The following is a 12,675-nucleotide window of genomic DNA, read 5'->3' as shown; positions in this document are numbered from 1 at the left end:
AATGGGTAAAGGGGGGGGAGACTTTATAAATGCAACAATCTAGGAAAGATACAGCATGAATTTGATTCCCTTCTGAAATGAAAAAATCCTCCAAGACAAGATGTGCTTGTAGTTGCATTCTGTAGTTTCCAGTAAGTGCTGAGCTTTTAATATAGTTTTAATATAATGAGCTTGAAATACAGTTTTGTCTAATTCAGTCTTAAAAGTCCCGTAACCATGAGCAACAAATCCCTTGGAGATGGTGTTTCAAGATACTTAAACTATTTCTTTTCAGAGCTTCAGCACAATAAGCTGCATAAAAAGATAGCTTGTTCTTCTACAGCGTTCTCTGTAATGGGAACTTCAGGTAACAAAAGCTTTCTGTAGTTCAAATGCATGTAGCATTTAAGACATCCCTAGAATATTGTAAGGCACCTAGGTAGTGAATCTGAGTATCCAACATCTGGCATAATGAAGACATAGTTCAAGAGCAGATCTCTACACAAACATGCATCTGCCATGGTAAAGAAAAACCTGATTGATCCTATAATGTGATGCTAAACGTCTTTTATTCTTGAAAATAAAAAATTACTATCCTTATTACAGACATGTACAATGCTTCTTGACTGCTTATCAAGGTTAAGCTATATATAGCTTAGGAACCACAAACATGATTCAAGCCTGAAACATCATTTACCAAATTGATTGTTCTTCTTAGTTCTTTGATAATATGACCACAAATAGTTCATGCTTCAGTGCTATCATATTCCATGGTATCTGCATTTACATTGCTATCTACAGTAATTATTTTTTCAGTTAGGAACAGACAAATGCATTTGGCTAAGTACCTCTTTGAAGAGGACAGGTGCTACTGACTGAACTTTACAGAATTAGTGAATAGCCTTTAAGATTAGAACTTATGTTTTCCCTATCAAAAAATACGGAACACTTGACATTTCAGCACTGGAGGTAGATACCAGCAGTCTTTTTTCTACCATGTAAGATTCCTATTACTACATTAGAAGTACTCCCCAGTCATTATAAAACCAAAAACTTCTCAGTCAAATCACCTGTGTTACATCTAACTGCAAGTACATCTTTCACTTAAATACACTTTCTGTAGCCTCTATAGGTCCATGTTATTCCTCTTCCTCTTCCTCATTCTCTGCAACTAATCCCTTTTTGCAGTTTTTTGTTTTCTTTCTTCCAAGCTTAATTCTAGAGATTCAATTTCCTTTTATTCTAGTGTTATCACCCACTCCAGTGAGCAGAATTATTAACCTTCTCACAGAATGAGTGTTCCAGTTTGATAATGATTTGATTTAGTGTCTTGTTATTGATTTGTTTTCAGGGTTTCATGTTGAAATAGATCAAGTTCTTGACAGTCCTATTACTGTAAAAACCTCCAATCAACCAACTTCTACCCACCCCTTATCTGTGAAGTTTGGTAGGAGGTCCAGTCCTCACTTTGCGATGTCACATAGCCCAGTGTAAACAGAAAAGACTACCGAATGACTTGCATAAAGATGTATTTGAGAAAAACACAACAATTCCAGTCAGTTCTGTTTGTTAATCTTAGTAACAAGAGACGAATGCTATTCACACAGTAAACTAAGTGGAAGCAGTGTGTTCTGGACAATGTAGTATGCCCATGTTGCCTCATACTCTCCTCACATCTTGTACCTTCAGTGAATGATCCTAGAAACCTCAAATGTAAAACAACATGGAATTGGTTGGCCTGACAAAATTCTATGCAGTTATATTAAAAAAATCCTTCAGTACAAAAGTCTGTGACTTGACTTAGGGAAACAAAAAGTCTTTGTAGGTCAAGTAATAACATACCTTCAGAATGTGGCTATATTGCTGACAAGGTAAATATTTTAGCAATACTTCACTTTTCTCTCTGATAAAGGGAGTAAAACAGCTCTTTGACATATCCCAGACTTGATTGTGTGTTGTGTGGTAGGCCATGTGAACAAAAACTAGTGAAGTTTCTTTACCCTTTTGACAGAAATAGCTACTTGAACTAAAACAATGTGGATGTTCAGTTACTCTGCTTCATATGTATTATTTCATCTTTAATATTACATTTGAAGCTGCAGCATTGTTTTATAGTATGTGCAGAAGAAAAACCAGCATTTTCCTTCAATAACTTGCAAAGTCCTGATTCTCAAGTCCCTAAGGTTGAAAAACCATCAGTTTCTAAGGTTTTATTTAATCAATTTATTTTCAAAAAGGAGTAGCAAAAGAACTGTGATAGACTGCAAAAAGGGGCTTCAAAGGCTAAAACTATTATAATATGCCTTGAAGTTTTTTTCAATGTAAAACAATTTAATTTTCTTTCCTAAGCTCATCAGCAAAATGCACATACTGTCAAGACCATAATTTTGAGTAGGAATTGTAACATCAGAAATCAGGTAATTTTTGTTTTAATGAATGTGGAATATAGGAAGATATGTAGTAAATATATCTTCCTTGTGAAAAGTATGCTTCACAACCTATTTCATAAAAACTATGCGATATGATATAAACTGAAAGTCATAAGGCAAACAAAGGCAAAATCTGAGCAAATGCCACAAAACAGTAAGAACAGTAGAGTATTTGATAGTATAACCACGTCCTGACAGCAAAAGAATACAAACAGGATGACGTGGAATTTTCCTGAGGTATTTCACTGGACTAAATTTTTTTCTTTGCAAATGTTGTATTTAATTAATGAATGTTTTCCTCCCTTTACTGCAGATGGATTATCCATGCTATGAAGTATGAATTGAAATTCCGTGCCGGAGATATGCCAGCCAAGGACCTGTACCAGATGTCCCCTAGTGAAGTGAAGCAGCTTTTGCTGGATATTCTTCAACCACAGCAGCAGGGGAGGTAATGAGATGTGTGGAGTTCATGTCACCTGTCCTCATTCCTAATAGACTGTTCAAGTAATTTGCATTTCTGAAATACTTTGTATACATCTTAAATCAGCAGGTATAGGTGCACTTTTTCATTCTTTCATCTGTATCCAAGTTTTACAGTTGTTTCTTTTGTAGTGCAGCTTAATTTTTCACCCTTATCCTTGTGGAAGCCTTAACTTAGAGTAATAATCTATATGATTTGGCAATACTATGAAGCATTATATTCCTCAGTGTAGGGAAAGGAGTCAGAACTAGTCAATACTGCCTACTTAAGTAACTAATCTTAAGGAAGACTAAATTAAGTTTGTCTGCTGTTCAGGGCCTTTTTTTCTAGCTTATATGAATTAGGAATGGATTTTCTCTAGAATACTGAAGAGAGAGCTTTGCTGACTGAAACTAGTTACAGTTTGGAGAAAGGATTATAAGTTGCCAGAAAGAACATTCGTTGTGATGCAGGCATGCAAGAAAAAAAAAAAGTTAAAATTACAATATTTCCACTTACCTATATTGAAAAGACTGAAGTAAAAAGTCCTCCCATAGATTTTACTTCTAGTTAAATTAGATTAAACTTTGGCACATAATACTGCTAATAATTTTTCTAGTCCTTCACTGACTAGATGATGGCAACTACAACTTTTCCTCACATCATACTATTTTGTTCCTGCCCAATTCAAAATCCACTCTATTTTTTAAATCCATTCTATTTAGATCTGTAGTCTTTTAACGCTTGAGAGACAAACTTCTTAATGTGGTGTCTGTTCCCTTTTATTTATGATGTGCAATCTCTCTATAGGCCACTATACTATATATTCTGTATTTTCTCACATGCTTTTCAGTGTCTCTGTTGCAGTTATTAATACCAGCTTTTTAGTTGCTGTCTCATGTTGATGTTGATGTTATTTCTCTCAAAACCTTAACAGAAGTGTTAATTTGCTTGTAATCAGAGCTCTGCTTCAAAGGGGAGTTGTCAGTACTCTTACCTTATGAAAACAGATCCTCTACTAAAAATTTGCAAACAGTGGACAACAACATTTGGGAAAACTTTTCTGTTAAGTATGTGCAGTACTGCTACTCAAGACTAATCCTGTACTTTGAAACCACCAATACGAATCATATCGATGGCTGCCAGTTCTTAAAATTCTGTTGCTGCTCTATCAGGCGTTTTTGTCCCATGCTAATCTACCTTTAGCAATTGTGCTGAAATGCATTTTTCTAACCTGGTATTTGAAGTAGAATGATAGCTTTTTCTAATCCACTACCTACCACATTTTATATTTTATGAATGTGGAATTTCTTTGAGCTATATTTATATAATCAATTGTTTTGCCTATATGGTATGAGGAAACAAGTCTTACTATGATAGTTAATAAAATGGATTTTTTTTTCTGAGCTTATAAATTTGCCTGTCATGGGAACCAAACAAATTTTGTTGCTAAATACGCAGTGGCTTCTGTTTTATGCATGTTTTGGTCTTCTGCGACTTAATTGACAGACATGACGAGTTCAGTCTGTTACCTTTACTGTACTGCAATGGATAGACTTCACAGTTTCTTTGTGTGTGTGGCTTTTTTTTCCCTCCAGGTACATAAAGCACAAACACACACATAAGAATGACGTTCTAACCACTACTTTCTGAGCATCGTGATTTTATTCTCTTTAGAGCCTAACATCTCAGGCACAACGTGTACTGTGTATGCATCATTAATAGGTGTTTGCTATCACTGCTTACCTTACTGGCTTATACGACAGAACATGTGACTTGGTTCAGAATCTAAAACAGCTTTTTGTTTCCAACTATCAATTTCCTTTGTCCACAGAGGCTGGCTTAACAGACGACAAATAGACGGTTCTCTGAATCGAACTCCTGCTGGATTCTATGACAGGGTGTGGCAGATCTTGGAGAGAACTCCTAATGGTTTAATAGTAGCAGGGAAATTTTTACCACAGGTAAAACATGCACAGGTGCTCAATTATTTCTGCTCTACATTAACAATAATACCATTCACCATTAATTGTAATATTTATTGTATGCCATAATATACGAGTTCAGGATAATTTGTTCCTTTTCTGATATATATACATATTTTAAATCATACTTACTTTTTGGTTCTGAGTAAAGTGCAAATAGGATAGAATGTAAGTAATTTACTTCTGTTAAAACATTTTTGTAGGATTATAAGACTAAGACGCCCTTTCCAAGTCATGGAGTCCAAAGCTGTGCTGTCACAGGCTCTGAAATCTGCTTCGTATTTGATGCTGCAGTGGTCATATTTTTTTAGTTGTGTATTATTTATTTAGCAAGCACACAGGCTGTATTGGGGTGGGGAGTGACTTAGTGCAAACAATCTTTTCTCTGTAAAAGTATTATTCATTTTTCAGCAACCAACTTTATCGGATATGACGATGTACGAAATGAATTTTTCCCTCCTAGTTGAAGATATGCTGCAAAATATTGACCAGCCAGAATACAGGCAAATTATTGTAGAGGTATGTGGCCTACAGTGGAAGGAATTTCATAATGTGCATGTGTGTTACTGCTTAAAATAAATAAATAAATAAAATTTGTAGAAATATAATTTTAAATACAAACAATTGCTTCAGTGCTTTCTCCATGCATTTTGTGTGATTAAACTGATTACTGTTAGCATGCTCAGAATATATTAAATTTTCACTGTTTTCCTTCTTTGGCAAATAAGTAAATACTAATGAGAGTGCCAATATACTTACGAAGACTAATTGTTATATTAAGTCCTTAGCCTGTGCCTTTTCTTAGTGATTTTCCAAGTCTAGGGAAAAATGTGGTCTAAAACATCAGTTTGCCCTGCAATAGCTTCTTCTTTCCCATTTTGCTGTAGCTTTCTAGCAAGCTGCTTTGTGTTACTGACTCAACTTTTAGTTTCCTAGGGTTTTAAAGCAAGAGACTTCTTTAAACTCCTTCCCCCACCAGTGCAGCTAATAATGGATACTTTTAGAACAGATCAAGAGCATATGTACCTTTGGTAACTGACATCTGTGCTGTCAGCAGTGTTCATTGTTAGTTCCCAAGTATGTGTCTCTGATGGCTGCGAGTTTTTTTTCCCACAGTAAAATTAATTCAAATCCATCTCAATTCTGGCTAACAGCTAATGGTCATGCTGCTTGCTGGAACATCTCCAATTTTTGCTAAAAGAAAACAAAGTTATCAAAAACAAAGATGACCAATATAGATTCTACTGCCTACTTCTATAGGTCACTCATACTCATCTTCCTATTTTAAATCTTTCAGATATAAGAACTGTACATTTTCTTGAACCAACATTTTTTGTGTCTCTTGGCTTTGCTGTTTATGAACTTTGCCATAGTGCAATTATCCCATGTGTATACATCAAAACATCAATAGCTGAGGTTCACTGCTGCTTTTCACTCTCTCCATTGCCTGAGCACCATTGTTTGTGCAGCCTCTCACTTAACTGAATAAACTGGAAAATAACTTCCTGACTCCCAACGTGAGATGTTAATGTCAATCTTTTCTGCAGTGTCCTTAACTAAGTAGTCACCAGAAATTGTAACTTTTCACGAAGGTCAGCTTTTTTTCAGTGACTCTTTGATAAAAGTCACAGTTCTTTTATCCACACACTTACCTGTGCCACTATTAAATTGCTTCCTGCTTGAAACAAGCATATGCAGTTATTTACAATGCTTTTTGTATAACCTGAATTTTAACAAATTAAAGTCTTACCATCTTCTTCTGCTTTCTAGTTGTTGATGGTCATATCTGTTATTTTGGAGAGAAATCCAGAGTTAGAGTTCCAGGACAAAGTGGACTTGGACAAAGTGGTGCAAGAAGCATTTCGTGACTTTCAGAAAGATCACAACAGGTCAAAGGGAGATGAGAAACAAGTGAGTAAAATACTTGTTTTTAAGACTTTTATAAGACAGTAAGTGTCTTATAGCATTTACTGTTCTTGTTGAAGTTTGCTTTATTTTTAATATTGTGCAGAGAAAAAAATAAAAGCAAATTGATAAGGAGTTCAGAATAGAACACAAATACAAATGAATATACCCAAATGCTGCATAAGTCTGCCAAAAGCCTAAAAGTAGAGGTAAAACATGCACTTACTTTCTTTCTTTGTTTTATTTGTAATTGTGAATTCAAAGCAATAGAGTAAGGACACTCACAGTGTTAGCCAGCTCTGAAATGGATAAAGCTGAAATGCTTAGGATGTTCACTAAAACAGTAAAGAGGTAATTGCGGCGCAAAACTAGAATAGTTTTCTAGTTTAGAATACCAGAAATTTGTAAGGAAGCAAAACCTAATGCTCAGCAAGTATGAATTTAGGATCTTAGTTACTAAGATACTAAGAAAAACTTATTAACCAAAGAACTCATTGACAATATTAATGTAAGAATTTTAAAGCCAAAACTGTTAGCTACTGATTTTTCCACTATGGTTGCATTCACAAGCTAGCAAGCTTTTAATCTTTAAGGCTTAAAAACCAAATAAACAAAACTTGATCATCAAGTAGTTTTTAAGATTTACTTCACTAGGATTTCAGGTTTTATGCTTTAAAGGGCTGTAAGCAGTCTCACTACAAGTTTTGGTGCCTCAGAGCTTGGTAATTCTGTAGTAAAGCCAGGTTCACTTGTCTGGTTGAAGAAAGAAATGAGTCAAGCAGTAGGACAAATCCCTCTGCTACTGAGGATGTTCTTACTTGCTCAGTCTGGCATTGTATTGTGCACAATATATTCAGAGAGATCTGTGCTAGCCCTGAAAAACCTATCGGTTCATAACACTTATATGCAAAAGCACTGCCTGTTGTTTAGCTATTTAGAGATGAGGAAGAATGTGGTCCTCAAGTATTATTTCAGAAGTTTTAAGGTTCACTTTCTTGTAACTACTTTTGTGTAATGAGACTTGAAAGAAAGCCACATAGTTAGCCTTAGCAACACGTCACCTTGCACCATACCTTTGTTTTTAAAAGGACATATTTTTCTTTAAATTATGTTTCTTTTGGCCTCATCATTTTGTGAGGGTAATGATTTTGTGGTTGCAGCCATAGCAAAACCAGACATATCATCCACACAAATGGCTATTAAGTGCCAGCTCTGCACGCTATCTTGTTATATGCTACCAATTACAGTGACAGGCTGGAAATCCCTACGGCTGTAAACTGAAAGAAAAATCCCATGCAAAAAATGATTTGTACTGATGCTGCCCTAGCTTCCATTTAAGTGATGATTTTTCTTTTTTTACTAAACCCAGACCTAGTTAGAATGATGCCTTTTGTCTGTTAAAGAGAAATCCCAATTTAGAGTTGTGATTAGTATGTTTAAAGAGTTGGAATTTCCAACAACAACATACATGAAAATTTTCTGAAACATTAGCGTCCTTATTCCCAAGTATATGCCCAGTGGAAGTTAACTGTAGCCTATCTGATGATATTCTGTCTCAGGTTTTCGTAGCAAATACTGCTAGAAGAACTCCTAATTTGTCTGAAAGGTGTTCTTCCATTCAACTGGTTTGCAAATATTTTGATTTTTTTTCCCCCTTTGAACATGTAATTAGTATTAAAAGTGATTACTCCAGTAATTTCAAACACACCCTAAAACTACAGAAGTCTCATAGTTTCATCACACAATTTCTACCCTTGATTTAATAATATAATTGGAAAGTAACCTATTTCCTGAATTGAAGAGTTGAACCTTTATTATAACAGCCAATATGTAATTGGAGAAAAAGCAGCTGTTTTAACATCATTAACTTAGCAAAACAGGTGTTCAGTGAAGAAAACCTATTTGCTAATCTTATCTGATTAACGAAATGCTACCTGTGGTTTAGTTTACTTCTTCAATTTTTATTTTTAAATAAACCTTAAGTCAGTATCTCTGCACGTGCACTCATGGACCTGGATCACAATCATATTGTGGTAGCACAATAAGTTACCACACAGTAGTCGTTTATCTGCGTGTTTTAAGATAGCAATTGTTCTATTACAATTGAACAATACGGAGAAAGTAGCACTGGAAAATTCAGAAAGGATATAAATACTACAATATGCTTTATTAATGTTTTCCACATGTTCAGATAGTACATGTAGAAAATATCTGAAAATTGAGCAGAATTATACTATAACTTTACAGTTTGAAAAATACATTTGCATTTCTAACATATCCATGATGTTTCTCCTGTTCACTTGAGTTTGTCTGCCTTACATAATCAACACTTAACAGAAACATCTTTTCTCTTTCCTGCAGGATGACATGACTGCATTCTATAACACTCACCCAGTCGGAAAAAAGGGAACATGCAGCTACTTGAGTAAGGCTGTGATCACCTTATTGCTGGAAGGGGAAGTGAAATCAAACAATGATGATCCTTGTACTGTTAGCTAAAGCTTCAAATACAGCATAGGAGTTGCTGCTTTATTTAGGGTTCTATGTATTTTGCATGCACGTATTAAAATACTGTTTTGAAGAGTAACCCTGGCTAGTAATACAAATATGTATACCATCCTTTGCTAAAAAAAAAAAAAAAAGTGCCATTAAAGACACGAAGTGCACCTTAATTTTCCTTTCTCAACTATGCAGCATGATACTGAAAGCACATGAAGTTAGTCCTGTGATATCTTAATTAAGTAGAATGGTATTGTACCTTTGATATTAAATTTATGCATTCACCATAACTGGTATCTTAGGTATAAGGACAGAATCTTACACTGTATTTCTCTCTTATTTATTTATAATTACAAACAAGTTTATTGTAAATTCTAAATTAAATTCAGAAAATACTGTAGTTAGGTAATGCATACCAAACTGTGGAAATGCAAAACCTAGATTTTTTTTTTTTTTGATTTTGCACACAAAATAGAAGTAAAATAATTAAGAAGTTTTTATTCTTAGAAAAAAAGAATCAGTTCAATTAACAGCAGGCATTTCGTTGTTTGGGTTTTAATTTACCACTTGATACACAGGTTTCTTTGTGAGAGAATGGCTTTTTTTAAGCTCTAGCAATACACATCACTGTAGTTTCCCAGTTTAAGTATCTGTATAAAGGGAAACACATGATAACAACATAAATAGTTTTTATAAAAAAAAAAAAAGCAAGCAAACTGTATTTAAAATTAGTATCACTGAAGAAAAAGCTTTGTATTAAATGAACTATTAATGCATGAAAGAATTCAAGATAAATTTATTTGTCTCCCAAATGTGTGAAAACATTGTATGCTAAATGCTTTATTTTGGTAAAAGTAATAAAAATAAAATGCTTTAAAAAGAGAACTTTCAATAAAAATACTTTTAGAGTTATACACAGACTCTCACTGAGTTTAGTGGCAACCTTTTAATGCGCTACTGGGTGAAAACCATTTCTAAAGCTTTAGAACTGGTCCTAAAACATTTTAATAATGGCATTTACAGATGGACTACAACTCAACTGTCAATAAATTGTTGCCATTTTGATATTAAAGGCAGGCAATTCAAGTCAGAGGGCAAAACTAATGTCAGAAGTGATGGAGTGAAGCTCAGTATGAGAGAAGTACTGAGAAAGGCAGTGATTAGTACTTCCCTGATTTGCAGAACTTCCCTAGCAATCACAGAATCAATCCTTCTTAAACCAAAATGGTAGCAGAATTTGCTTTTGAAGGAGGACAGTAAGCTATTAAGAAATACCTTGCCAAGGGATGCAGAGAATTAGGAAGGTCCGAAAAGCTAATTTTGGGTTAATAGTCAGGATAGTGGTCCTACCACTCATCCTTGCACTTAACCATTCAGTGGAGGGTGGTTCATGGGAATAAAGGCTAACACAATTAGTGATTTCTGGATGCATTGAGTGTTAGTATGTTTAATATTGTGTAAGGGGCTATAGAATTGCTTTATCTACAGCAAGAAGGTAACAAACAGCAGAATCAGTTGGCAACAAGCTACTAGTTTAAACAACAATTCAATATATCCTCACTTTTTTTTTTTTTTTTTTTGAAGTTTAGTACTGTCTTAAGAATTACCAAGTACAGCAAATCTACCTGTTGGGGTTGTTTGTTAATTTTTATATTGCTTGCAAAGCTATAACTAGCTATGGAGCAGTGATTACATAGGTAGTAAGCATGTGTCTTCCTAGTGTTTTTAAGAATACTCTAAAACTGATGCATCTCTTGCAATACAAATACAGAACACAACACACAGTCACCTAAAGGACTACAGTCGTGTCAGGTGGAAATCAGCCACAGCTCTGCATTATGAAGATGCTTTTCATTATCTTCATTTCTATTTTTCTTTAGGTGACCATATTTCTTAATAGTACATAATCAAAAAAATAATGGAGAATGATGCAGCTTACCTAACAAGATAAAGGCGGTTTCCTCAGCAGGCCTGGCATGTTCTTCCCACTGCAGCTTATAGACCCTTTGACCAAGTATAGTGCTGTTTGAGAAGCTCTTTCCTACATTTATGAGAACAAATAGGAAACAAGTTGTTTAGCAACCTATTTTTTGTTCCCTTCCCTCCCCTTCTGTTTCTCCCTTTGATATGTCTATGTTGCGTTAAACTACTTAACACAACATATGTCCATGTTGTGTTAAAATATTTTATATGGATGAAAGAACAAAAAGTGGATTTCTGCAAACTCCCCAAAGCCTGGCTGCTTAACCAGCACTGTAGATTGTTTGTAAAACTCTTTGAGACAGAAGAGAGGTAACTCTTAGCAAATGACAAGCAGATCATACGCATGCCTCTGTACTATCTCACACTCCTATTTTCCTACCTGTTCTCATCTCCCACTTAAACCATCCACTTTTTTTTCCTTTTTTAAAATATAGCACTTAAGTTGTTTTTTTAATAAATTCACCTAAGCAAACCACATTTTTCTCTGCTGTTAACAGAAGTGGAAATACCACCTTGCAATGGCAACTCCTGTTGAAATAAACATAACACCCCATTCCCTACTCCCAAACTCGCCTTGAATTTTGCCCAAGCCATCATCTTCACATTGGATTACTGTGACACTTAATAGGTGTCATGTTCACAGTATATCAGACATTGCTCCATTCCTCGAGAGAATTCAGATGGTAAAAAGCTGATGCAGTTCAAAATCTATTCTCTTGACGTTTTTTGCTGTTAGCTTGTTGCTTTCTTCTGTATGAATTTTGCATCGTGTTTTGCCTGCTATCAGTTTGTGCAAATGACACAGAACTTCTCCTTTATATTTAAAAGAAACAGACAACCAGACTATTAATAAAATCCATCTCTGAGAACTTCTCTTCATTACATTCTAATCCACCACAGCAGAAAATGTAGCAAGAGATCCTTGATTTGAACAGGCTGTTGTAGGAACAATTCTGAATGTGATGCTATAAAAACAATGGCAGCTAGGGGATTTTTCTTAATCAAGGTCTGTCAGCATGCAGCATATTTGATAAAACCAAGCTTAGTATCCATATGATAATACCATTAGATAGCTACCCTTCTGCTTTTGTTACTTAGATCTTAAATACTTTTGTTTTCACTGCTATTTAAAATATTTTCTTGAGCATTACACATGGATTTCAAGACATGAAAACTCCTCAAGGAATCACCAGTATTTATGATCAGTGTCATTATAAAATAATATTTACATACCTCCTACAGTTTTCAAAAGTCTACCTACTTGACCAAAAGTATTTTTGAGACTTAAAATTCTTAATCATTCTGTAAAAATGCTTTTCAGCTACATGAGTGCAGAGAACAAGTCAATCTTTATCTGGAAAAAAAAAAAAGTTAAAAAAAAAAAGGTTAATTTGAAGTACCAATACATCAACTTTTGTTCTAGATCACCATTCTG

General features: G+C 34.6%; 1 protein-coding gene across 6 annotated transcripts in view; it reads left to right on the top strand.

Moving 5' to 3' along the window:
* Nucleotides 1-10,169, top strand: part of PHKB (phosphorylase kinase regulatory subunit beta) — a 76,340-nt gene extending 66,171 nt beyond the window's left edge. For 5 of the 6 annotated variants that reach the window (XM_038185611.2, XM_038185615.2, XM_038185612.2 and 2 more), the window contains 5 exons: nt 2,722-2,856; nt 4,703-4,832; nt 5,265-5,372; nt 6,624-6,764; nt 9,120-10,169. In XM_038185611.2, the coding sequence (XP_038041539.2) occupies nt 2,722-2,856; nt 4,703-4,832; nt 5,265-5,372; nt 6,624-6,764; nt 9,120-9,257 (652 nt within the window). In that variant the 3' untranslated portion in view covers nt 9,258-10,169. The remainder of the gene's footprint in view (nt 1-2,721; nt 2,857-4,702; nt 4,833-5,264; nt 5,373-6,623; nt 6,765-9,119) is intronic. The other variant, XM_027466991.3, reaches the window with a different exon arrangement.
* Nucleotides 10,170-12,675: the final 2,506 nt, after the last annotated feature.

The sequence above is a fragment of the Anas platyrhynchos genome, chromosome 12, assembly GCF_047663525.1.
Source record: "Anas platyrhynchos isolate ZD024472 breed Pekin duck chromosome 12, IASCAAS_PekinDuck_T2T, whole genome shotgun sequence".
In the NCBI taxonomy this organism is placed as follows: domain Eukaryota; kingdom Metazoa; phylum Chordata; class Aves; order Anseriformes; family Anatidae; genus Anas; species Anas platyrhynchos.
Note: the sequence above shows the minus strand (reverse complement) of the source record. Positions and strands in the feature narration are given on the sequence as shown.